The sequence below is a fragment of the Salmo salar genome, chromosome ssa12, assembly GCF_905237065.1.
Source record: "Salmo salar chromosome ssa12, Ssal_v3.1, whole genome shotgun sequence".
NCBI lineage: Eukaryota > Metazoa > Chordata > Actinopteri > Salmoniformes > Salmonidae > Salmo > Salmo salar.
In genome coordinates, this window is record NC_059453.1 from 17,974,432 (window position 1) to 18,000,298 (window position 25,867).

Consider the following 25,867-nt stretch of genomic DNA (forward strand, 5'->3'; position numbering starts at 1 on the left):
TGCATTGGTCAAACATGATTGTACAAATCGCACGCACCACACGGGGGCATCATTCAGCACATTGGACAGCGACGTGTTCCGTGACGTGGCCACGTCGGCTACCGGAAGCTACGTCATCTGATGGATTTAAATGTTTTTTATTTTATTTTCCTGGATGAAGATTAATCTCGTTCGAAGAAAATTGATTTTGTCGTTAATCTGTGATTCAGGGGTAGGATCCACCCGTGATTAAAACGACTGGTATGACGTGACGGCCAGCGTTAATTTGTATCAAAGTGAGTTTGGTACGGTGACAATGTATGGCTATATCTAGCCACCTGGCTACAGCTGTAACATTCACCGGAAGCCGGTTAGTTATCAGTATTGTTGTTCTAGTTTTAGTTAATCCAAATCGCTATGTCAATACAAATTCTCTGCACAGGCCACATATTCATTCTTTGTTAAATTGCAATCAGTGGGTGAATTGAGATTAGTTTAGCTTGTAGAGCAAACAATTTACTGGCAAGTAATACATCTTACATAACGTAAAACACTTTAAATAATAATTAACTAATTGGCTGAGCAACGGGGGGGGGGGTGTAAAGTATGGTATGTAATAATGTGTGGATGACCATCTATTTCGTATGATATTTTACGAATTGCAATTCGTTAGCTAGGTGGCTAATGTTAGCTAGGCTAGAAGTTAGGGTTAGGTGTAAAGTTAAATGGTAAGTGGAAGGGTTAGCTAACATGCAAAGTAGCTAATGGTAGTAAGTACTTGCAAAGTTGCCTAAACATCACACTGTTGCCATGGTTTCTCCATGGATAATCAGTTTGAAAGAAGTCGCTGTAAAAAAGACTCCATAGTCTCTACAAGCCAGAATGTTGATAAAAAATGTATTTGAGGTTACTTTACAGGTTGTCCTTTTAACGGAAAGTAGTGGGGATCAAATGTGCACAGTAAAGTATTGTTAAATAAATAAAATACAATTGCTTACCCGAGTTTTTGCGGCACTGGAAGGTTCTGTCATGTGTATTTTCCATCTCCTGACATATTTCACGTGATGCACAAAATGTAAACAATAGCCGAATGTAACCAAACATTATAGACCAAAGCACATTCCCTCACAATCAGCTGTAAGTGCTTGTGAAATTTGCCAACTGATTGCGTGGGACAACATACAGTCTGTGCTTCGTTTAAACTTGGCCGTTGTTGACATTTTGTGCTAGTTGCGTGCGAATTGCGTCTGCATTGAAAATACAAACTGATATACAGACCAGCGTACAGAAAGTCTAGTTAATAACACTACTTTGTACATATTTTGCCTCCGATTACCTTCTACATAAGGATAAATCAGTGGACAACCGGTAATGTACATTCAAATATTTTTTTTTCAACATTCTGACTTGTGATGGGACTGTTCACAAAAAGTGAGCCTACATGTTTATGACAAGAAAGGAGTCTACTTCTCTCATATTCATAGAGGCTAAAGTTGTCCGTGATGAGATTCGAACGCGCAACCTTTGGGTTGCTGGAAGTTCGCGTTCTAAACCCACCCTGACCAACCACACTTTTTGTTTTTTCCTTATGTTACCATACCAAACGTAACATATCATACTAATTTGAGTTGCCCGGATTTTCGTTTACTATGTTACGTCTAGTGTATGAGACCAGTCTGGGCAGAGGTAGGAGGGTGCGTTTCTACTGCACATGCATGTACTGCATCTATTCCTGTTGACACTGCTTGAACTCAACATTATCTAGCTAGTTGGCTGTTCCTTGGTGCCTCTGTGATTTACGAATGATAGGCCTAGCTACCTATGTTTCATGTCCACAACTAACTTGAAGGGATACATGGTGACTGACTTTTCTTCCAACGTGACTATCTCTATGTCCTCTCCAGATCACCAGGGGAAAGCAACACCTGGCTCCACGTAGTGCGTTCCCAACCATGAGGAGGTGACAGCCAGCTCACTCTGCTGCTAGGTCTTGCTGCTTGGACATATGGCAAGGTAACACACACTTTATTTGTGGGTTGTATTATTAGCCAATCTAGCTCGAATCTCCAACCGCGTAGGATAACCATCCATCGAAATAAAGGGATATGTCTAGAGCTGGACCGGGGTGGTGTGTCTGGAGCTGGACCGGGGGTGGTGTGTCTAGAGCTGGACCGGGGGTGGTGTGTCTAGAACTGGACCGGGGTGGTGTGCCTAGAGCTGGACCGGGGGTGGTGTGCCTAGAGCTGGACCGGGGGTGGTGTGCCTAGAGCTGGACCGGGGGGTGGTGTGCCTAGAGCTGGACCGGGGTGGTGTGCCTAGAGCTGGACCGGGGTGGTGTGCCTAGAGCTGGACCGGGGTGGTGTGCCTAGAGCTGGACCGGGGTGGTGTGTCTAGAGCTGGACCGGGGTGGTGTGTCTAGAGCTGGACCGGGGTGGTGTGTCTAGAGCTGGACCGGGGTGGTGTGTCTAGAGCTGGACCGGGGTGGTAGGTCTGGAGCTGGACCGGGGGTGGTGTGTCTAGAGCTGGACCGGGGTGGTAGGTCTGGAGCTGGACCGGGGTGGTGTGTCTAGAGCTGGACCGGGGTGGTGTGTCTAGAACTGGACCGGGGGTGGTGTGCCTAGAGCTGGACCGGGGTGGTGTGCCTAGAGCTGGACCGGGGTGGTGTGCCTAGAGCCGGACCGGGGGTGGTGTGCCTAGAGCTGGACCGGGGTTGGTGTGCCTAGAGCCGGACCGGGGGTGGTGTGCCTAGAGCTGGACCGGGGGTGGTGTGTCTGGAGCTGGACCGGGGGTGGTGTGTCTAGAGCTGGACCGGGGGTGGTGTGTCTAGAGCTGGACCAGGGGTGGTGTGTCTAGAGCTGGACCGGGGGTGGTGTGTCTAGAGCTGGACCAGGGGTGGTGTGTCTAGAGCTGGACCAGGGGTGGTGTGTCTAGAGCTGGACCAGGGGTGGTGTGTCTAGAGCTGGACCAGGGGTGGTGTGTCTAGAGCTGGACCGGGGGTGGTGTGTCTAGAGCTGGACCAGGGGTGGTGTGTCTAGAGCTGGACCAGGGGTGGTGTGTCTAGAGCTGGACCAGGGGTGGTGTGTCCATAAACTCTCTTCCCAGGTGGTGGATCAGAGGATATAAAACAATTAAAAAAAATAGAACAAAAACTGAATCGGCATACTGGTATAATAATGGTCTCGAAGGACAACGTCAGCATGTGTTTAGGTGAAGAGATCTAATGTTTATGATTGTTTGAAATGTTACCACAGTGTTATGTTATACAGAACTAGTAATGCAATAACTGCACGTGTCCATGCGTTATGTTGTAGTAGGCTATGTCTATGAAAGTAATGAAAACCTCCCCTCCTCCAGGATCACTTTCTCATGCCTGCCAGCCTCCTGGTACTGCAGTGTGTCCTTGCTGTCTCTGGGCTGTGTTCCCAGGCAAAGGGCCTTCTTCCTGGTGTTCCTCACCTGCTCTGCCCTGGTTTTCCTGGGGGTCTACCAGACTGAGCTCTGGGGGCCCCAGCGCCACAGGGGACAGGTCAACAAGTGAGTGAGACGTCAGATGAACGGACAGACAGAATGACAAACAGAGAGCGAGAGACAAACAGGCGCACACAAACAAAAAACAAACACACCAGGCAAAGTGTTTGCACTGTACTACTACTAAGTCAACCCAGACTCTGCATTCATAGTGTAATTGTATGGTGTCTAACATGTTTCTCTCTCCATCTCCCGCTACCTCTAGATACCTCTCATCTGTGGAGACCATGGAGGCTACCGATGTCACCAACGCAGCTCTAAACTATGGGATCGTGGTGGACTGCGGCAGCAGCGGCTCCAGGGTGTATGTGTACTACTGGCCCCCCCACCATGGAAACCTCCACACCCTGCTGGACATCAGGCAGATGAGGGACCACGACCGCCACCCTGTGGTCATGAAGATCAAACCTGGTGAGGAGGGTTAGGCCAGGAAAGAGTGGGTGGTACAATAACAACAGCAGAGAACAACCAAACTGTTGAATGACCAGGAGAAAAGGATGTTATCCTCAGCAATGCCGTCGCCACATCACAGCAGAAACACGTTGTCTTTACTCTGTCAGATGCCCCTCTACGTCTTCACCTCTGGTACAGAGCGAGCTAAGATACAGTAGCTAATTACCTGTAACGGCCAAAATACAGGAAACGCCAACAGAATTTGTCTTAGTAAGGCGTTGAGCCATTACAACTGCCAGAACAGATTCTACAATCTGTGTCTGGAACTCTACTGGAGGGATCTTCCATTAGAAATTCCTTCATTTTATGTTTTTGGTGGTGGTGGAAAACACTGTCTCAGGTGCAGCCCAAGAATATTCCGTAAGTGTTCAATTGGGTTGAGATCTGAACACACACACACCCACTAAGCTCCTCTGGGACCCCTTTTTCAATGTCACTGAGATCCTCTTGTTCTAGCCATGGTAGCCAAAATAATGAGCAACGGGGTGTTTTTCTACATGACCCTAAGCATGATGGGATGTTAATTGCTTAATTAACTCAGGAACCACACTTGGGTGGAAGCACCTGCTTTCGGTATACTTTGTGTCCCTCATTTCCTCAAGTGTTTCCTTTTTATTTTGGTAGTTACCTACATGTTCACCATGTATGGGGGCTTGGTACCCCAGAAGAAGTTAGCTGTCACACAGTGTGGAGGGTTTCTACCTGTGTTTTCCCATGTTGTCAGGCCACACCTACACATGTCCTCAACCTGCTCGTTATCTCAACATTCTTTCCATTACCTCCTATTGGCCTGATACCTGAACACACTGGGACTGAGTAGGACCACAATTGCTAAGCAGTTAGCAGCTGCTTTGTTCCCACTAAATGAACAGTAGAATTTACAGTAGAAATAGTAAATCTGTCCTGTTACACCCCAGCCAAGGCCACTACCTCATCCTCAACTCAGCTATCGCTAAGCTCTCTCGCTTCTCTCTCCAGGTATTTCCACCATGGCGCTGAGCCCAGCCAAGGCCAGTGACTACCTCCATCCCCTCCTTTCCTTCGCTGCCACCCATGTCCCCAGGAAGAAACACAAGGAGACTCCTCTCTATATCCTCTGTACTGCTGGTATGAGACTGCTGCCTGAGAGGTAGGCCTCAGCCCTCCACCTCCACTTTGTCAGGGTTCAAGGGTCAGCTGGGGGTCAAGCACAGGATCCCCCCCTAGAGATCTGTGGGAGGTTTAGGGCATTGATTTATACATCTCTAACAGCGGTTTAAAAAGTGTGTTTATTTCTCCCCATGTCACTTCCCTCCCCCATCCCAGTCAGCAGGCTGCTATCCTGGAGGACTTGGTAAGAGATGTTCCAGTGGAGTTTGACTTCCTGTTCTCCAGCTCCCATGCAGAGGTGATCTCTGGGAAACAGGAAGGTGAGACAGAGAGCTGTGAGCCTGATGGGAATAGGGTACAGTTATACCTAGACACTGATCGATTCCTGGGATCACACATACATAAACTGAATCCATGCTCGACTAAGTGGCTTTTGATAAGTGTCTGCTGAATGTGTGTGAAAAAAGGCCAAATGCTCTAATATACTGCACCTGTCCACTATGTGTGTGTTTTGTGGTGTTAATGTTAACACTGTCTTTCCGCCCACAGGTGTGTATGCATGGATTGGTATTAACTTTGTGTTGGGACGCTTTGACCATGCAGAGTATGGTGAGTGTGAGGATATGGCTACGTTGATGATGTCACTTGTTTGTCCACTGCAAAGGATGAGGCTGGATTTTGTATAGAGTTATGGCTTAGCTGTAGGCCTGAAACATATCGGTAGCCACCATTTTATAGGGCGTTAGATGCCGTACATGGCGGCTATACCCATGTCTCAAGGCTAGGTTTTTAAGGCCTTCGCAGATGACGATTTTAGCCATGTTATGCCACGATTTTGCCGTCCCAAACAAAATGTCCACGTCGTGGGCAAATTCTTAGGTCGTAAACGATTATCGGCCGTCTTGGCTCATTCAGTGTGACCGGGTCTAGTAAGTAACGCCACGTGCGGTCGTAAACTCTGACAAAGTTCTAGCAGTGTCAGAATTGATTTGCCTTTATCGTATAGTGTGGGGGTGTTACGAGCCCATCCCGGTGACTGACCAATAGGAACACGGCCGGCACTGAGTATGCACACAATGCTATTATTGTGAATGGTCAGATGAATATAATAGTTTCATTTAAACGTTTAGCCTACATGCGCTGTAAGAAGAACGGTTTTCCTGATAATCCTGTTTACATGGACACATCTGAAATCAGGATACCTGATAGCCATTTTCAGCATTTATCAATCAAAATAAACGTTCTACCACAGCGACCATGTTATTTTGGGGAAGCCTATTTGATTCTGAGTTCGGACATATAAAGTTTGTATGCGAAAACTATTTCTAAGATGCATAGGGGGAGAGCCAGGTCGAAAGTAACACAGAAGCTATAACGACGTAGTGAAGTCAGCACGTTCCTAATGCAGAGGATGAGCTCCCTGCAAAATAACAACCCAGTCTGAAAATGTTTCGCCGAGTTATTAACAAAAAGGGGTTTTGAGTGATTGTTAAAAAATACCGACCCGGAAGTGTTTTCCGGCTGTAGAGTTGTTTAGGGGTTTTAAGGTTCCAAACATATTTATTTTACATTTACATACATTTACGTCATTTAGCAGACGCTCTTATCCAGAGCGACTTCCAAATTGGTGCATTCACCTTATGATATCCAGTGGAACAACCACTTTACAATAGTACATCTATATCTTTTTTTGGGGGGGGGTTTAGAAGGATTACTTTATTTTAACTTCTAAGCACAGGCCATTGTCTCTTCCTCTAGTTAATATTGCTTTTATAATGTTAGCAAAATATATTAACATGTGACGGACTGTTTGAAAATGATATGACATCATTACAATTCTGCCTTAATCAATTGACTTGACGGATCAGCTTTTCACGTAAACTTTTATCGGCAGGTTAGTGGTTAAAAATGTATATCTTATATATATTCTGGTGGTCAGTTACCTTCTGTCACGCCATGCATGATGATCTTTCCGTTTGTGAAGAGAATGAAGTCATTTATTCGATCAAGACACGAGAAGCGCGCATGACAAGGACAGCTGCAGCGCACCTGATTGGTAGAGCTAATCATGAATAGTCACTGATTATTGTGAACAACATCTACTACTACGGACCATTAAAGTGAGATGAGAAAATGATGGTTAATATAGTTATTATGTGATCCATTTTAGTCCCATTTTTAATATTGTGGTTGGTTAATTTTCATAAATTACGAACCTATTGCATTAATTATTAAAATCTACACAAACATGAAATGATGGCCGATGGTACATTTGTTTAAACTAGGAACATGGAGATAAGATACTGTAGATATTGTGCACTTCTCGCCAGCTGTTATTTCCGTTCCAAAGCTGTGTTACTCCCTCCCTGTTGGCAGGTACAAAAGTAACGTTGGGGTAGTTCTGTGTTTTCTGTCTATTTCATTTAAACTAATTTACCATAGAAATGCTATTACAGTTGCTAATGGTAGAGGACATGTATAAGTTGTGTGTCATAAAGTATGGTGTCTCTAGCTCTATCGATCTCTGAGTAATTGGGGGAAAAAACAGTGTTACTTTCGTCCCGGTTCTCCCTTACTTTCAGTTTTTACTAACTCACTTCACTCACATGCACAAATCAAATACAGAACTGAAGCAAGTTGTAAAATCTGGCCAGGATTATATTTTTATTTGGTAACATTGCGCAGTGTGACATGGTAATCGTAAAAGACTGAATCTGACTAGCTAATTATGATGATGAACCAGATTTGACAGCATCTGATTGTTTGTTTGCCAAAGGGTGATACCGGGGTTTGTATATATGGACATGCATTTTCCTTTTGAACAGACTGGATAGAAAATGTAATGCCTACCTACATTTGACCGGTTACCCACCTGACTGACACTCAATTCTTACTTTTCCTAGAAGATGATGCAATGGTGGAGGTCACTACAGGGTCACAGAACCATCACCCAATTAGCCGGCGGCGTACGGTGGGCATCATGGACATGGGCGGAGCCTCGCTGCAGATAGCCTATGAGGTGCCTAGCGCGGTCCACTTCAGTTCACCTGAACAGGTAAGGAAGGATCCATCTGAGAGCTAGTATTCTGTAGCGTTCTCATTCTATTTGTGTGGTATGACTGGCTGTTGTGTATACTGGTAGGCCTAATGTTAGGGTTTAGTAAAGCACACCATGTATTGGAGATAATGTCTGCGTCCTGATTCTCCACACCAGGGTCGTATTCATTAGGGCACACCGTAGAGAAACGTTTTGTAACGGAAAAAGAACATGAGCATTTCTTATTGGACACATTCAGGTAGTCCTTCTCTGTTTCCATGTGTTTTCTTCCATTTGGTGCCTTTATGAATCTCCCATTTATCGCAAATAATTTAACGCCAAGATCTTTACAAAGCTATTATTAAAGGAGTAGGGTGAAGTTTCTACTGATTTTAGGCCAGTTTAGCATTTTCCGCACTAAGGCTTAAGGTTAGAATTGGGAAGGGGAAGCTGATTCTAGATAGGTACCTAGGGGAAACTTCACCCCAGAGCATGATTTTATGGTTGAAGTCATGTATGTGGTTCTCTGTCTTCCTCCACAGGAGGAGTCTGGTAAGAGCCTGCTGGCAGAGTTTAACCTGGGCTGTGATTCAGAGCACACACAGCATGTCTACCGTGTATATGTCACCACATTCCTGGGCTTCGGGGGGAACATGGCTCGACAACGCTACGAAGACCAGCTGGTCAACTCAACCATCACCAAGAACAGGTACGACCGGCAGGGGGACACGCACACGGACGCAGAGAGAGCAAGACACACACACACATACACATACATACAGTGCCTTTGGAAAGTATTCAGACCCCTTGACTTTTTTTCTTAATCTACACACAATACCCCATAATGATAAAGCAAACAGGTTTTTAGAAATGTTTGCTAAGTTATAAAAAATTTGTGGCGTAAAGATACTTTAAAGTACTACTTAAAGTAGGTTTTTGGGGTGTCTGTACTTTACTTTACTATTTATATTTTTAACTACTTTCACTTTTACTTCACTACATTTCTAAAGAAAATAATGTACTTTTTACTCCATACATTTTCCCTGACATCCAAAAGTATTAATTACATTTAGAAAATGGTCCAATTCACACACTTATCAAGAGAACATCCCTGGTCATCCCTACTGCCTCTGATCTGACGGACTCACTAAACACAAATGCTTTGTTTGTAAGTTATGTCTGAGTGTTGGAGTGTACCCCTGGCTATCCTTAAAAAAAGAAAATGGTACTTGTCTGGTATGCTTAATATAAGGAATGTGAAATGATTTATGTTTTTACTTTTGATACTTAAAACCAAATAATTGTTGACTTTTACTCAAGTAGTATTTTACTGGTTGACTCAACTTGAGTCATTTTCTATTAAGTTATCTTTACTTCTACTTAAGTATGACAATTGGGTACTTTTTCCACCACTGTAAAAAATAAAAAACATATCACATTTACATAAGTATTCAGACCCTTTACTCAGTACTTTGTTGAAGCACCTTTGGCAGCGATTACAGCCTTGAGTCTTTTTGGGTATGACGGTACAAGCTTGGCACACCTGTATTTGGGTGTCTCTCTCATTCTTCTCTGCAGTACCTCTCAAGCGCTGTCAGGTTGGATTGGGAGCATTGTTGCGCAGCTATTTTCAGGTCTCTCCAGAGATGTTCGATCAGGTTCAAGTCCGGGCTCTGGCTGGGCCACTCAAGGACATTCAGAGACTTGTCCTGAAGCCACTCCTGCATTGTCTTGGCTGTGTGCTTAGGGTCATAACTGTTATTTAACTCAGCAAGTCAGTTAAGAACAAATTCTTATTTACAACGATGACCTACCCCGGCCAAACCTGGATGACCCTGGGCCAATTGTGCGCCGCCCTATGGGACTCCCAATCACGGCCGGATATGATGCAACCTGGATTTGAACCAGGTGCTGCAGTGACTCCTCTTGCACTGAGATGTGGTGTTTTAGACCACTGCGCCACTCGTTGTCCTGTTGGAAGGTGAAACTTCGCCCCAGTCTTGAGGTCCTGAGCGCTCTGGAGCAGGTTTTCATTAAGGATCTCTCAGTACTTTGCTCTGTTCATCTTTGCCTTGATCCTGACTGGTTTCCCAGTCCCTGCTGCTGAAAAACATCCCCACAGCATGATGCTGCCACCACCATGCTTCACCGTAGGGATGGTGCCAGGTTTCCTCCAGATGTGACACTTGGCATTCAGGCCAAAGAGTTCAATCTTGGTTTCATCAGACCAGAGAATCTTGTTTCTCATGGTCTGAGAGTCTTTAGGTGCCTTTTGGCAAACTCCAAGCGGGCTGTCATGTGCCTTTTTACTGAGGGGTGGCTTCCGTCTGACCAGTCTACCATAAAGGCCTGATTGGTGGAGTGCTGCAGAGATGGTTGTCCTTCTGGAAGGTTCTCCCATCTCCAGAGAGAAACTCTAGAGCTCTTGGTCACCTCCCTGACCAAGGCCTTTCTCCCCCGATTGCTCAGTTTGTCCGGGTGGCCAGCTCTAGGGAGAGTCTTGGTGTTTCTAAATTTCTTCCATTTTAAGAATTATGGAGTCCACTGTGTTTTGGGGACCTTCAATGCTGCAGACATTTGGTACCCTTCCCCAGACCTGTGCCTCGACACAGTCCTTTCTTGGAGCTCTGCGGGCAATTCCTTCGACCTAATGGCTTGGTTTTTGCTCTGACATGCACTGTCAACTGTGGGACCTTATATAGACAGGTGTGTGCCTTTCCAAATCATGTCCAATCAATTGAATTTACCACAGGTGGACTCCAATCAAGTTGTAGAAACATCTCAATTATGATCAATGGAAACAGGATGCACCTGAGCTCAATTTCGAGTCTCATAGCATAGGGTCTGAATACTTTTATGTGGATAAGGTATTTCTGTTTTTTATTTTTGATACATTTGCAAACATTTCTAAAAACCTGTTTTCACTTTGTCATTATGGGGTATTGTGGGTATTGTGTGTATATTTCTGAGGATTAATTTATTTTGAATACATTTTAGAATAAGGCTGTAATGTAACAAAATATGGAAAATGTCAAGGGGTCTGAATACTTACCAAAGGCACTGTACATACATACATACATGCATACATACATACATACATACATACATACATACATACATACACATTCACACTTGCATAAACCTTCTTAAATTCATCAACTTCATCTCAACACCTTGAGTGTGAGAACTCAATGATTGATTGATCGACTGACTATCCCTTCCTTCATGTCACTTCCTGGTTGTCCTCCAGGCTGACAGGCGATCAGACAGGCATGATGGAAGCCACGCCCCTTACGGACCCGTGCCTCCCTGTCGGCCTATCAGACGTGGTGCGTCGGGATGGGCGTGCGGTCCACCTGAGAGGGCAGGGGGACTGGGCGCGGTGCCAGGGGGCAGTCAGGCCTTTCCTGGGTCTCCACAATGGCACCATGGGATCCCCCAGGGGGGTGTACCAGGCCCCCATCGACTACAGCAACTCAGAGTTCTACGGCTTCTCTGAGTTCTTCTACTGCACCGAGGATGTACTGAGGATGGGGGGACCGTACGACAGCGCCAAGTACTCCAAGGCTGCCACGGTAACCACAGCTCATCATTCTAGAACTTATCATGATCAGATATTCTAGACCTGGGTTTCCTCTGTCATTACCTAGGCAGGTTAGGTTTCTCCCCAGCTAGCTCTCTTTGTCCTGATTTTTTTTAAAGTCTGGTTTCAACAAAAAATATGTTTCCTTGGTACCTTTCTGTGCACTGCCTAAGAAATCGAAGGGAAAATATTGGTTTTGTGAAAGGCAAGAAAATGACTTGTTTGTCATTCTTTTCAAGTTAGCCTGGTACCAGTCTGTGTCGTCACGCCACTCCTTGTCAGGTTTGGCATGATGAGGAGTTGGAATGATAGCACAAACAGATCTGGGAACAGGCTGTCTTTTAAGCTCTTATATCGCCAAGAGATCTTTCCAGGAAGTAACTCCGTTCTCTCCTGTCGGTCTGTCTGCAGGACTATTGTGCCACCAAGTGGTCAACTCTGACCAAGCGTCTAGACAGCAAGCTGTTCTCTAAACAAGCAGACTCCTCCAGACTGAAGTAAGAAACCCTTCAACCCAGTTACCCTGTCTACCGCTGTACTCCATATGTCTAATAGATATTAATCTACTACCATCTGTAAACCCAGTTACCCTGTCTACCGCTGTACTCCATATGTCTAATAGATATTTATCTACTACCATCTGTAAACCCAGTTACCCTGTCTACCGCTGTACTCCATATGTCTAATAGATATTCATCTACTACCATCTGTAAACCCAGTTACCCTGTCTACCGCTGTACTCCATATGTCTAATAGATATTCATCTACTACCATCTGTAAACCCAGTTACCCTGTCTACCGCTGTACTCCATATGTCTAACAGATATTCATCTACGTCCATCTGTCTGGAAATGGAAATGCCTATCTAATAAAAATGGAATGCATATTGAGCATACCTTACCTCAGCATACCTCACCTCATCCACCACCTCTCTCCCTGTCCAGGTACCAGTGTTTTAAGTCAGCCTGGATGTTCCAGGTGCTCCACTCAGGCTTCAGGTTCCCTAAGGACTACCCCGGCCTGAAGACTGCTCAGCTGGTCTATGACAAGGAGGTGCAGTGGACCCTGGGAGCCATCCTGTTTAAGACACGCTTCCTGCCTCTCAGGTCAGTAGACACTTCTTGTGTGTGTGTGTGTCTGTCTGTGTGTCTGTCTGTTATTAATCTATCTCTCTCTCTCTCCTCTCTAACAGGGACCTCCAGGCAGAGTCATTTAAACAGGGCCACTCCAACTGGCTGCGTTCCTCCTTCGTCTACAACCACTACCTGTTTTTTGCCTGTATCCTGGTGGTCCTGCTGGCCATTCTGCTGTACATCCTCCGCCTCCGCAGGATCCACCAGCGAGAACAGAGGCAGGCTGAGGCCCTGAACCTGCTCTGGGTGGAGGAGGGGGAGGCTCTGCTGGCCTGATCCAGGATCAGTTTAGACTGAATCTTTCTTGACCTGAGGCCTTGGGTGTGGTCGGGGTTAATGATCTAGGATGAGTCGTGATGCTCTAAGTAACTGGTGTTCATAGCCTGGTATGCACAGCTCTAGGATCAACCTTTCACCATCTGAGTTGTAGGCTTGACTGGTGCGCTCTATGTTAAGAGGCACTGATCTAGGATCAGATTATCAACCGCAAATCATGACCTTGACTGTGACCAACGGCCTGTTGGGACAATGATCTAGGACCAGTTTAGTCACGCTGAATCATAATGTTGACTATTGGCTAGAAATGCAATAGCAACGTCATCCTACAACGAAGGTTTGAATTATGGGGATGCTGGACACTCCCGTTTTTTACAAAATCTTTACACCCCAGATACAGATATCAACGTTGACCTGACCGTGAGCTCCCTCGTAAAACAGAAAATGTCAACCAAGGTCCAAATCACTATTTATAGTAACCTCTGACCTAGAGTGTTGATGTAAACATAAGTAGGAGGGGCCATATAACTGGAACCTTCAAAAGGGGGAGGAGAATTGCAGGATGTGGGCGAAACATCGTAAAGGGAAAACTGTGGATCGTTAAAACAACGAAACAGAGGAGAATCCCAATAGGTGAAAGACTGAGGACCGAGCCATTCTATTTCTATTGTAGATAATTCACTGTTGCAGAGGGACCACTGTATTGGCCATTTTGTGTGAAGGCAGGTGAAGCTTGACGTTTGAGGCTGAAGTTGCCCTTAACCACAGATCTAGAATCAAGTAACCTACTCCTAATCCTAACCTTAACCATTAGGGGGATGCAAATAAAATCTGACCCTGTATCTGTGGTTAGGGGTAACTTCTAGCTACTCTTTGATGAAAAGGGTGCCTCTATGATTGTCTGTTTGGACAGTATTGTAACCATGACGATACAAACTGTATCTGACCAGTATACTTCCTGTAAATCAAACAGGAACTGCATTCATTCCTTAATAATCCCACTGTGGGAATGCTTTTGATTTGAAGCTTTCAAATAGAAAAAAAGCTTTATTGATTTGTATTGAAAAACTACAATGAGGAATCAAACATGGGGCGGCAGGTAGCCTAGTGGTTAGAGCGTTGGGCCAGTAACCGAAAGGTTGCTTGATTGAATCCCCGAGCTGACAAGGTAAAAATCTGTCATTCTGCCCCTGAACAAGGCAGTTAACCCACTGTTCCCCAGGCACCGAAGACGTGGATGTCGATTACGGCAGGTTGGGTTAAATGCGGAAGACACATTTCAGTTGAATGCATTCAGTTGTACAACTGACTAGGTATCCCCCTTTCTCTTCTCAAACAATTTATTAGCTGAATCTCAAATGTTTGAGATATCCCTTTTTAACGTTTTTAAACTGTTTCTTTTGGTGCTGGGAACAGCTGAGCCAGTTATGTTGATGACAAGCTAGTAGAGTGAAACGGGTTGTCAGTGTTTAATGGATTGAAGTTGATGCCTTCTGATTGCATTGTGTTGAACTGTGGTACACACACACACACACACACACACACAAACTGAACTCCAAGTTGTGTGTTACTATGTCAAACTGTCAATGTTAGTTACCCACCTGCTCCTCACCTGCCCTGTACTGTAAATATCCAATCAGCCATCACTATCGGTTTGCTCTACTCCTCTTGATAATGTTGGGAGGTATTGCTGTTGTTAAATGAGGTGCATTGAATTGCTATTCAAAGGAGCCATCTTGTTATTTTGAAGCTGTATAATTTGAGTGGTCACAATGCAAGTCTCTTTGGGTACTTTTTAATGTCAATTCATCACACTTCCTCTTAGCTTTTGACTGTTTCTACGGCTGAAACCTTCAGTGCAGCATTTGAATGTGGTCTTACACCATCCCTCGGTTTGACCTCTTGTCAGTTTTTGACCAGTTTGTTTTGTTGTAGATTTTAACAAGAGGAAGGGGCCTCTAATTGTTGCAGCTCTATTTTGAATTTGGACTCTTCCTAAAGAAGGACCAATGATCAACTGGACCAAGTTTGTGTTCCAAATGGCACCCTATTCCCTATATAGTGCACTATGTTAGAGCAGGGCCTTATTCCCTATATAGTGCACTACGTTAGAGCAGGGCCCTATTCCCTATATAGTGCACTACGTTAGAACAGGGCCCTATTCTCTATATAGTGCACTACTTTAGAGCAGGGCCCTATTCCCTATATAGTGCACTACGTTAGAGCAGGGCCCTATTCCCTATATAGTGCACTACGTTAGAGCAGGGCCCTATTCCCTATATAGTGCACTACTTTAGAGCAGGGCCCTATTCCCTATATAGTGCACTACTTTAGAGCAGGGCCCTATTCCCTATATAGTGCACTACGTTAGCTCGGGGCCCAATTCCCTATATAGTGCACTACTTTAGAGCAGGTCCCATAGGGCTTGGGTTAAAAGTATTGCACAATGTTGTAAATAGGGTGCCATTTGGGTCGTAATCCTAACTGTCTTGTCGGTCTCTTATTGAGGAAAAATAACTCGGATGTGGAAAACAAACATCTGTTTTAAATAAATCAATGTTTTAAAACATGTTGCTTCTCTTTGGGTACTTTCTCTTGGTATACGTTAAGGGCCAGGGTCATATTCATTAGTGCACATGGTAGCAAAAAGGTTTTGCAACGGAAAACCAAGTTTTCTTATTGAACAAGTTCAGGTAGTCCCTCCGTTTCATTCCATTTCTTCTGTTTGGTGCCTAGTGTATACGACCGAGCTGGTTTAGCAGGTCTTGGTAACGTATGTCAATGTGCCCTGACATGAACCGAGGTTGGCAGTTGGCACTTTCCAGGGCATTCTGGGTGTTTATATCATCCTGGTACGAGAGACGGGCGCAGGTCGGTGTGTGTGCCAACGGACCAAGGCTGACTCTCCCCATTTTACTTTCTTCAGGGACGGAATTATCTGGAATAAAACTCTTGTGTTTTGCTTTCTCTCAGTTTGCTAAGAATGTAGGAAAGGAAACAAGAAGGGGAAGCTTTAAGAAGATTGGGCCACTGTCCAAACAAATTCTTATCTAGGGAAACAAAAAGAGCACCCTTACCAACGTGTTTTCTTAAAAATATACTTTAATACAACAGCTGCATATAAATATTAAAATATACATGATAATGGTGTACAGTACACTCACACAAACACAAAACAAAAATATTAGGCTTCTATTTGTACGGCACTTTGTACTTTTTTTTCTTGCTGCTTTTAGGTTTTATTATTTTTTTATTTCATTCTGTATTTTGCCCATCCAAAGCGTTTATTGTACTATTGTGATTATTGTAGGTTATTGAAAACAGAGGGGGGGGGTAGAGGAGTTCTGAAGGGGTATGGGGGTGCTGTACATGACATGGTGTTCTGGAATGTGTCCTGTTTGTAGTCCAGAAGAGACTTTGCAGTTCCAAAAGAGCTCTTCGTGTTCTAGAATCTGTGTTCTAGAATGTCCATTCCTCTTCTTACTTTGCTCTGTTAGAAAATCATTGGTTTGGGTATCGTTTGTCTTCCTCTGTCTGTCTGTGTGTCTGACAGTCCTGATGGGGTTTAGGGTAACAAACCCAGAGTCTCCGTCTCTCCTGTCTCGGGGCGTCACGTCATCTTTGAAACAGGAGAGGGCCTCCAGTCTCTGGGAGGACAATGTGTGAGTCTGTAGTGTGTGTGTGTGTGTGTGTGTGTGTGTGTGTGTGTGTGAGAGTCTTCAGTTCAGGACCAGTCACTGAGGGGTCACTGTAGTCCCACCAGGGTCATCTTACATCCAAGGCCATTCAGGCTTTAAACAAAGCACACACAAGCCTTCTTCAGCTCTCTCACACACACACACACACACACACACACTGATTGAGCGGAGGGGGAATTCACCTCCTTCCTTAGTTTCATCCATTTCAGACAGTGAATGGAGAGAATAGTGTTCTCCACCTACAGAACACCAACTAGATTAGAACACGAGGCAATGCTCCATTCTTCCTGGTATGAACATGGAAAAAGTAGCAAGAATACTTTGTATTGTTGTCAACCTCGTTATAACATACTACAGTATAGGCCTAGACATTTGGCAGAAAAATGCATCCTACAAATGTGTAATAAGTAATACAGTGCTCAAACTTGTTGTTGAACCGTTTGTTTGTCAGTTCAAACTGGATTCAGCCCTTGTTGTCGATTGCTCAAAGGCATTCTAGAACTGGGTTTCTAAAGGCAGTATTATCGGGAAGGATCTGTCTCTGGGATCGGCTAGCTCTCCCTTTCGGTATGTCAGGGCCGACTCGTTTAGTTTCCCTTTAGTGTGAGGCTGTGTTAGACCAGGGAGCTGGGTAAATGGCTGGTCTGAAATGGCACACTATTCCCTATAGGGGACTACTTTTGACCAGCGCCCTGGTGAAAAGTAGTGCACTATATCTTGAACAGGGAGTCAGTTCGGATGCACCCAATCTGTGATCGGCCAGATGGCTGGCTTCTTGTCCCCCCCCATATGCCAGGTGGCAAATCGGGCTGAAGGTGGAGATCTGACTCGACTACTTTCCCCTGGCACCCCCCTCTATTCAAGGTAAAAAATAAACCGTGTTCTGAGAAGCAGAGTGAGTGGGAGGAATGCTAGCTGAGCGTAGAGAGAGAGAGTGTCCTTGCCAAGACCTCGCCGCCACTCCCGTTCCATCAAAGTTAACCCAAAACACAACCCATGAAACGGTACATGAACAGGAAGAAAAAAAACGAATCCAGTTAGTGTAGGCCTAAGTGGGAGGAAAAAAACGACAGTTTGTGAGTTTGTTACAGTTATTTCTACAGTTGTTGTTGCAGAAAGCAGCAGGAGGGCAGTGCTAGTGCTCCTGCCGGAGAAGAGATTGTGTGACTGTTCTGGCACGGTGTGTGTGTGTGTGTGTGTGTGTGTGTGTGTGTGTGTGTGTGGAGAAGAGAAGCCTCCGAGAGAGAGAAATATATAACCACAGTACAGTAACACTCACTCTCCACCATTTTACCAACACAGAGAGAGGCAATCAACCAAGGCTTGCATTCTAATGTCAATACTACCCAGCTCGAAAGACATGATAGAAATGACTTTATCAGGACCAGATTACAACCAGTTCTGGTAATAAACTAGTTGTAATTATTATTTCAACCAGCTTTTGCCCACTGGGTACACAACACTGTCTGCCCACTACATTGCTCCATAATACATGGTACAGTGGTATGCTAGTATGGACATTTGGAACACAGAAAGTCCAAACTTTACTTTGAGTCGAATTTTCACTTAGTCATGTATTGAAATCAATGGGAAAATGTAAGTTACGTGGAAGTTCCTGTTCACCCCTAAAAGAGATGATGATTATCGTACTAACCACTCTGAGCTCAAATCACAACGTGTGTTTGTGAGTTCATCATGATACACATTATGAGTAATGTAAAAAAACATTCAGAGAGCATTGTGTTGTTTTGGCCGATTTGGAAGAGGTCTGTCCCCTAGTAAAAGGTGCCTCAATGTAATGTCAGATCTGACTGTCCATTTGGTCGTCCTCTCCAGTGTATCTTCTTTTAATCCAGCCACCATCTGTCTTTGGCATCATGTTCCCTTACAGTGCTCCGGGCTGCATTCAGGACTACCAAAGTTACACAAAAACGTTCCAGATTGAAGCCTGATATGAGTTTTTCGTTTTTGTACTGTGTAATAACCACCTTTTTCTCCTCTTGCTCTGTTTTAAACTTTAAAAAATGCTTCATTCCTTCTACTGCTTGAAAATCATAGTAGTGATAATGTCAAGGAAGAGAAGGATGTCTTTTAAAAGTATTGAAACAGGACATTGGTGTTTCTAAGTATCTTCGCACCTCAGTTTTGAGGACCATCACTGCAGCAGCAGCCAGTGCACCTGAGCGCCAAATAGTTGAAGGTAAATTACCCTTTAGCCCGCTGGTGGGGCGTTCTAAAGGATGGAGTTTCCATAGGTGAGAATGGAATGTTTTTATGGAACATTGGCTCTGGAACGCAGCCCGGGTTTCTCAAGGTTGGTTCTCTTTGAAAAAAAAACAAAACAGAACAGTATTGCTTAACATCGCCATGGTGATCTATCCGTCACTCCCACCTCTGAAATTGTCCCTCCGTGAATGTATTTATTTCTTCTCTTGTTTGGTTGCTTTGACTGTGTACATCGTTAGGTAAATACCCACTGGGCACAGATGTCAATTCAACGTTTATTCCACGTTGGGTCAACATAAATTCATTGAAATGAAGTGGAAACAACGTTGATTCAACCAGTCTGTGCCAGGTAGGTATGCTCATTGCTAGGTTGTTTTGTTCAGGCATACTGTACTGTAGGTTATGTGGCTCATAGCTCTAGTAGGCACTTCAAACACAACATTTGCCTTTCAACTTGAACACAACATTCCACTTTCTATGTTAACACAACGTTTCCCTTTCAACGTTAAAGGCCCAGTGCAGACAAAAATTTGATTTCCTGTGTTTTATGTATATTTCCACTGAATGGCACGGCAAGCGGTACCGGAGCGCCAAGTCTAGGTCCAAAAGGCTCCTTAACAGCTTCTTCCCCAAGCCATAAGACTGCTGAGCAAAGTATTTCACAGTAAGGTCTACACCTGTTGTATTCGGCACACGTGACAAATAACATTTGATTTGGTTAATATGTCAAAATTATGAAAAATATGATAATGCACTTTTATTGTAAGTGCTGTTTGAAAAGACCGCCTGAAATTTCAGCCTGTTTTGGTGGGATGGAGTTTTGGCCTGCCTGGTGACATCACAAATTACTTAATAGACCAATAAGAAAGAGAGTTCCAAACCTCTCTGCCAATAACAGCTAGTTTTCAGTTTTCCCTTCCCCACTCAGACCACTCCCAAACAGTCTGTCAAAATTCTTGCTTGAGAAATTGCTCTTTGCTAAGAAGCTATTTCTGTTTTGTTTCTTTTTGACCATTTTAACTGGAAACAATCACAGTCGGGTACTTCATTTTCACCCAGAAATGATTTGATATTAAGATAAAATGGCTGCATTGGACCTTTAACACAATGTTTCAACTTCAGCACAACATTGCTCTTTCAAGGTTAACACAACATTGCCCTTTTAACGTTGGCAGAAGATTCTGCCATGTTGTTGCTCAGGTGAGAAGTTGCGTTTCACCAAGCACTGTATGCTATAGTATACTGAACCAGAAACCATATTCACCATTTACAGACCCAGACAACAACAGTTTCTGTTGCTGAAAACCAAGACCAAATACAACAAATAGGCTGTCAATCAATAATCATGTTTTAAAAAAAGGTGCAGATACGTTACTCTTTAGAAGGTGTTTGGTTGTACCCACCGCAGTGCAAATAGGTTTTGTGACTGGCGTGACCAACGAAACTCACTGGCCTTTAAAACACAATGTACTCTGGTCTGCATCACGTCGGACTTCTGCTACAAGACCACCTTTGGCTTGGCCAACAAAGGCAGCACCATAGAGTTAGAAAGAGGGCGGTAGAAAAAAAAGATAGGCCCTCTTTCTAACTCTATGGGCAGAACAGAACTCAGACACTCTCTAGTCGCTAAAAGACCATCCCCACTTTGTGGGAGCATGGCTTTGTGAGTAAAACCAAACAACAAAACACAAACAACTTTAACGACAAATGTAACAAAAATGCTCCACCACAATAGCTGTTGACTCTTGTTGCCTTTAAGAAAGGAAGGTGCACTACAGGTTCACATTAGGAGTCAGACGAAGCAGAAGGCGTGGAGAAGGCGTCGAGGACAGACGCATCCCTTTTTGTTTTCGGTTTATATTGAACACAAACACCCAGACAGCGTTATGCTGTAGCGCTAAAGGCAGACCGATAGGAGCTTTCAGTCACTTCCATAGAGATGGGAAAGAGAGAACACCTAACTTTATGGGAAGTGCGCCCTCTATTAATCTCTATGGGCATGTCCTGTATATGCTAGCCTTACCCAACAATCCTCTCAGATTTAAATGTTAACAGTTATTTAATGGATGTCTGATTGATGTATCAAATCGACCTTTCAGGCAATAATACAGGTAGCAAAAGGCATCCTTTTCATAAAGGATGTGTGAGGGTAAACATTAAAACGATCAACGTTTTTGTTGTTGTTAATCAATTCAACTTCATCTTCAGATTGATGATTGAATGATTGGATAATGGCAGTAGTAGTTGGAGTGAGAGGGTTGGGTAAGAGCTGATCACTTCAGCTTTCATTTCAGTTCTCTGAAATGTCAGCTGTTCCTGTCATCTTTGGTCGGTTGGATTTAATAGCTACTTTTTTGAAAGTGAATTGTTCTTCCTTCTAACTCTGTGATGAAAGCTCCGCAAGTCGTAGCTGCTACAGATGCTTTGATGTTTGGTGTTATCACAGTTCATCCTCTGTTCTCTGGTCGTTCTGAGAGAAGGAACTTGCATTTTCAGGGTCATGTTCATTAGGGCACCTAACAAAACGTTTTAAGAAGTTTTGCAATGGAAAAAACAAACATTTGCATTTCTTATTGGAGAAGTTCAGGTAATCTTCCCTGTTTCAGTCATTTTTGTTACGTTTGGTGCCTGACGAACTGGACCCAGGTGTTTCTCAAAGGGGAATAGACAGGATACAGCTACGAATCAAAGTGCTCATTTATGCCCTCTGTGGTAAGCACCAATTACGTCGCTCGCTGGTCAAAAGAGGCTCATCCCACTGATCTTTACTACCAGGGTCTATTCCAGGAGGGTGTACCCAAGCCTGCTAAATGTTGCAGATAGCAATGTTGTGAATAGAGAAGACATTACTCCTTACTCTAATGTCAGAGATGCACGTCTGTTCCATACAGTCTATTTCTTTCTGAACCTTCCAAGGAACATTGTGGCCTAATGAACATGACCCTCCCCCGTCCCTCCCACTTCTCTTCCTGCCCTACTCTCATGCCAACACCCTGCCAACTTCTCTATCATCTACAAACAGTGCAATGTCTATTCATATAGGCACAATGGGATACCAATACAGTTTACTGAAGAAGGGAGAGATTAAACCAACCACACACAGTCATACTACACACACACACACACACACACACACACACACACACACACACACCGTCAGCAGCTAGCCTGTGTTGGTGATTAGCTGAAGGTAAGAAGAGTGTGTTACAGAGCGCTACTGAAGAGACAGAAGGAAACAGAGGGGAGGGTTGAACTCAAACCTCAGTCTCTGTTGACCTATAACCCCCACCTCCTCCATCTGCTCCTCTCTCTCTCTTTCTCCATCCCTTTCTCCATTCACCTATTCTCCAGGTGACAGAGTGTAGTGGGGGACGGTAGGAGTGGGTGGCTGTGTCCGCGGGGTGTCGGAGGAGAGCTGGTGGTGTTGGCCAGTCCATTAGGCAGCCGTCTCCTTTCCCGGTCCAGGGGGGGTCAGGGGTAATGGGGGGTACATTAGGCAGCTGTCCCCTCTCCCGGTCCAGGGGGTACATTAGGCAGCTGTCCCCTCTCCCGGTCCAGGGGGGGTCAGGGGTGATGGGGGGTACATTAGGCAGCCGTCTCCTTTCCCGGTCCAGGGGGGGTCTGTGTGTCTTTGCCCTTGGCCCCAGCCTTGGTCAGCCCCCCTCCACTCACCTCCAGGATCCTCTGGACAAACTCTTTGGTCCGTCCAGCCACTAGAGGACCTGAGAACACACAGATGGCGAGGTTAGAATAGAGATACTGTAGATACAGAAGAAGAGAAGAGACGGAGAGAGAGAGACGTCCTTTCCCCCTGTTGAACTCTGTGTCTTTACGCTTCTCCTTCTTCCCCCTCCCCTCTCATTTTCCTCTCTCCTTCCTTTCCCCCCGTCCCCTCCCTCCATTTTCCTCTCCCTCCCTCCATCTTCCTCTCTCCCTTCCTTTCCCCCGTCCCTCTCCCTCCCCTCCCTCCTCTCTCTCCCTCCCTTTCCCCCTGTCCCCTCCCTCCATCTTCCTCTCTCCCTTCCTTTCCCCCGTCCCCCTCCCTCCCTTTTCCCCTCCCCTCCCTCCATCTTCCTCTCTCCCTTCCTTTCCCCTCCCTCCCCCTCTCTCTCCCTTCCTTTCCCCCTGTCCCCTCCCTCCATCTTCCTCTCCCCTTCCTTTCCCCCGTCCCCTCCCTCCGTCTTCCTCTCTCCCCCTTTCCCTCCGTCCCCTCCCTCCATCTCTCTCCCTTCCTTTCCCCCGTCCCCCTCCCTCCATCTTCCTCTCTCCCTTCTTTCCCGTCCCCTCCCTCCATCTTCCTCTCTCCCTTCCTTTCCCTCCGTCCCCTCCCTCCGTCTTCCTCTCTCCCTTCCTTTCCCCCGTCCCCTCCCTCCATCTTCCTCTCTCCCTTCCTTTCCCCCGTCCCTCCCTCTCTCCCTTCTTTCCCCCGTCCCCTCCCTCCGTCTTCCTCTCTCCCTTCCTTTCCCCCGTCCCCTCCCTCCATCTTCCTCTCTCCCTTCCTTTCCCCCGTCCCCTCCCTCCCTCTCTCCCTTCTTTCCCCCGTCCCCTCCCTCCATCTTCCTCTCTCCCTTCCTTTCCCCCGTCCCCTCCCTCCCTCTCTCCCGTCCCCTCCCTCCCTCTCTCCCCTTCCTTTCCCCCGTCCCCTCCCTCCCTCTTCCTCTCTCCCTTCCTTTCCCCCGTCCCCTCCCTCCCTCCCTCTCTCTCTCCCTTCTTTCCCCCGTCCCCTCCCTCCGTCTTCCTCTCTCCCTTCCTTTCCCTCCGTCCCCTCCCTCCATCTTCCTCTCTCCCTTCCTTTCCCCCGTCCCCTCCCTCTCTCCCCATCCCCTCCCTCCATCTTCCTCTCTCCCTTCCTTTCCCCCGTCCCCTCCCTCTCTCCCCCATCCCCTCCCTCCATCTTCCTCTCTCCCTTCCTTTCCCCGTCCCCTCCCTCCCTCTCCCCGTCCCCTCCCTCCATTTTCCTCTCTCCCTTCCTTTCCCTCCCCTCCCTCCATCTCCTCTCTCCCTTCCTTTCCCCCGTCCCCTCCCTCCATCTTCCTCTCTCCCTTCCTTTCCCCCGTCCCTCCTCTCTCCCTTCCTTTCCCCATCCCTCTCCCTTCCTTTCTCCCGTCCTTCCCTCCTCCCTTCCCTTCCCCGTCCCCTCCCTCCATTTTCCTCTCTCCCTTCCTTTCCCTCCGTCCCCTCCCTCCATCTTCCTCTCTCCCTTCCTTTCCCCCTCCCCCCTCCTCTCCTCTCTCCCTTCCTTTCCCCCGTCCCCTCCCTCCTCTCCTCCTCCTCTCTCCCTTCCTTTCCCCCCGTCCCCTCCCTCTCTTCCTCTCTCCCTTCCTTTCCCCGTCCCCTCCCTCCATCTTCCTCTCTCCCTTCCTTTCCCCCGTCCCCTCCCTCTCCCTCCTCTCCCCTCCCCTCCCTCCCTCTCCCTCTCTCCCTTCCTTTCCCCCGTCCCCTCCCTCCCTCTCTCTCCTTCCCTTCCTTTCCCCCTCCCTCCCCTCCCTCCCTCCCTCCCCCCATCCCCTCCCCTCCGTCTTCCTCTCTCCCTTCCTTTCCCCCGTCCCCCTCCCTCCCTCCCTCTCCCCCATCCCCTCCCTCCATCTTCCTCTCTCCCTTCCTTTCCCCCGTCCCCTCCCTCTCTCCCTTCCTTTCCCCCATCCCCTCCCTCCGTCTTCCTCTCTCCCTTCCTTTCCCCCGTCCCCTCCATCTCTCACCGCTGGATCTTTTAATACAGGGATCATCAACTAGATTCAGCCGCAGGCGGATAGTCAGGGGGCGGAACATAATTAAAAATAATTTGTGGACTGGAATTTGTGGAATTTCTTTCCTTCTTAATGCATTTCAGCCAATCAGTTGTGTTGTGACAAGGTAGGGGTGGTATACAGAAGATAGCCCTATTTGGTAAAAGACCAAGTCCATATTATGAAAAGAACAACTCAAATAAGCAAATAGAAACAACAGTCCATCATTACTTTAAGACATGAAGGTCAGTCAATATGGAAAATGTCAAGAACTTTGAAACTTTCTTCAAGTGCAGTCGCAAAAACCATCAAGCGCTATGATGACACTGGCTCTCATGAGGACTGCCACAGGAAAGGAAGACCCAGAGTTACCTCTGCTGCAGAGGATAAGTTCATTAGAGTTACCAGCCTCAGAAATTGGAGCCCAAGTAAATGATTCAAAGTTCAAGTAACAGATACATCTCAACCAACTGTTCAGAGGAGAAGGCCTTCGTGGTCGAATTGCTGCAAAGAAACCACTACTAAAGGACACCAATAATATGAAGAGACTTGCTTGGACCAAGAAACACGAGCAATGGACATTAGACCGGTGGAAATTTGTCCTTTGGTCTGGAGTCCAAATTTGAGATTTTGGTTCCAACCGCTGTGAATTTGTGAGACACAGTGTGGGTGAACGGATGATCTCCGCATGTGTATTTCCCACCGTAAGGCATGGAGGAGGAGGTGTTATGGTGTGGGGTTGCTTTGCTGGTGACACTGTCTGTGATTTATTTAGAATTCAAGGCACACTTAACCAGCAAGGCTACCACAGCATTCTGTGGCTATACGCCATCCCATCTGGTTTGGGTTTAGAAGGACTATCATTTGTATTTCAACAGGACAACGACCCAACACACCTCCAGGCTGTGTAAGGGCTATTTTACCAAGAAGGAGAGTGATGACCCCGGCCTCCACAATCCCCCGACCTCAACTCAATTGAGATGGTTTGGGATGAGTCGGACCGCAGAGTGAAGGAAAAGCAGCCAACAAGTGCTCAGCGTATGTGGAAACTCCTTCAAGACTGTTGTCAAAGCATTCCAGGTGAAGCTGGTTGAGAGAATGCCAAGAGTGTGCAAAGCTGTCATCAAGGCAAAGGGTGG

General features: G+C 46.1%; 2 protein-coding genes across 11 annotated transcripts in view; one reads left to right on the forward strand and one right to left on the reverse strand.

Moving 5' to 3' along the window:
• Nucleotides 1-82: 82 nt before the first annotated feature.
• On the forward strand, nt 83-14,753 carry LOC106564368 (ectonucleoside triphosphate diphosphohydrolase 7). 5 transcript variants are annotated; one of them, XM_014130427.2, is made up of 13 exons: nt 83-275; nt 1,884-1,992; nt 3,334-3,513; nt 3,713-3,918; nt 4,939-5,089; nt 5,266-5,369; nt 5,599-5,658; nt 7,953-8,104; nt 8,629-8,795; nt 11,337-11,661; nt 12,081-12,166; nt 12,614-12,775; nt 12,862-14,753. In XM_014130427.2, the coding sequence occupies exons 2-13, from the start codon at nt 1,985-1,987 to the stop codon at nt 13,076-13,078; spliced, it is 1,818 nt and encodes a 605-aa protein (XP_013985902.2). In that variant the 5' UTR covers nt 83-275; nt 1,884-1,984; the 3' UTR covers nt 13,079-14,753. The 5 variants fall into 5 exon arrangements, with proteins under 5 accessions (XP_013985902.2, XP_013985903.2, XP_045546881.1 ...); XM_014130428.2 differs by having other exon boundaries at nt 7,956-8,104; XM_045690925.1 differs by having other exon boundaries at nt 96-349.
• A 1,409-nt stretch (nt 14,754-16,162) lies between these two features.
• The window catches only part of LOC106591223 (CREB3 regulatory factor), a 34,611-nt gene continuing 24,906 nt past the window's right edge, over nt 16,163-25,867 (reverse strand). For all 6 annotated transcript variants that reach the window (XM_045690929.1, XM_045690928.1, XM_045690932.1 and 3 more), the window contains one exon: nt 16,163-22,724. In XM_045690929.1, the coding sequence (XP_045546885.1) occupies nt 22,588-22,724 (137 nt within the window). In that variant the 3' untranslated portion in view covers nt 16,163-22,587. The remainder of the gene's footprint in view (nt 22,725-25,867) is intronic.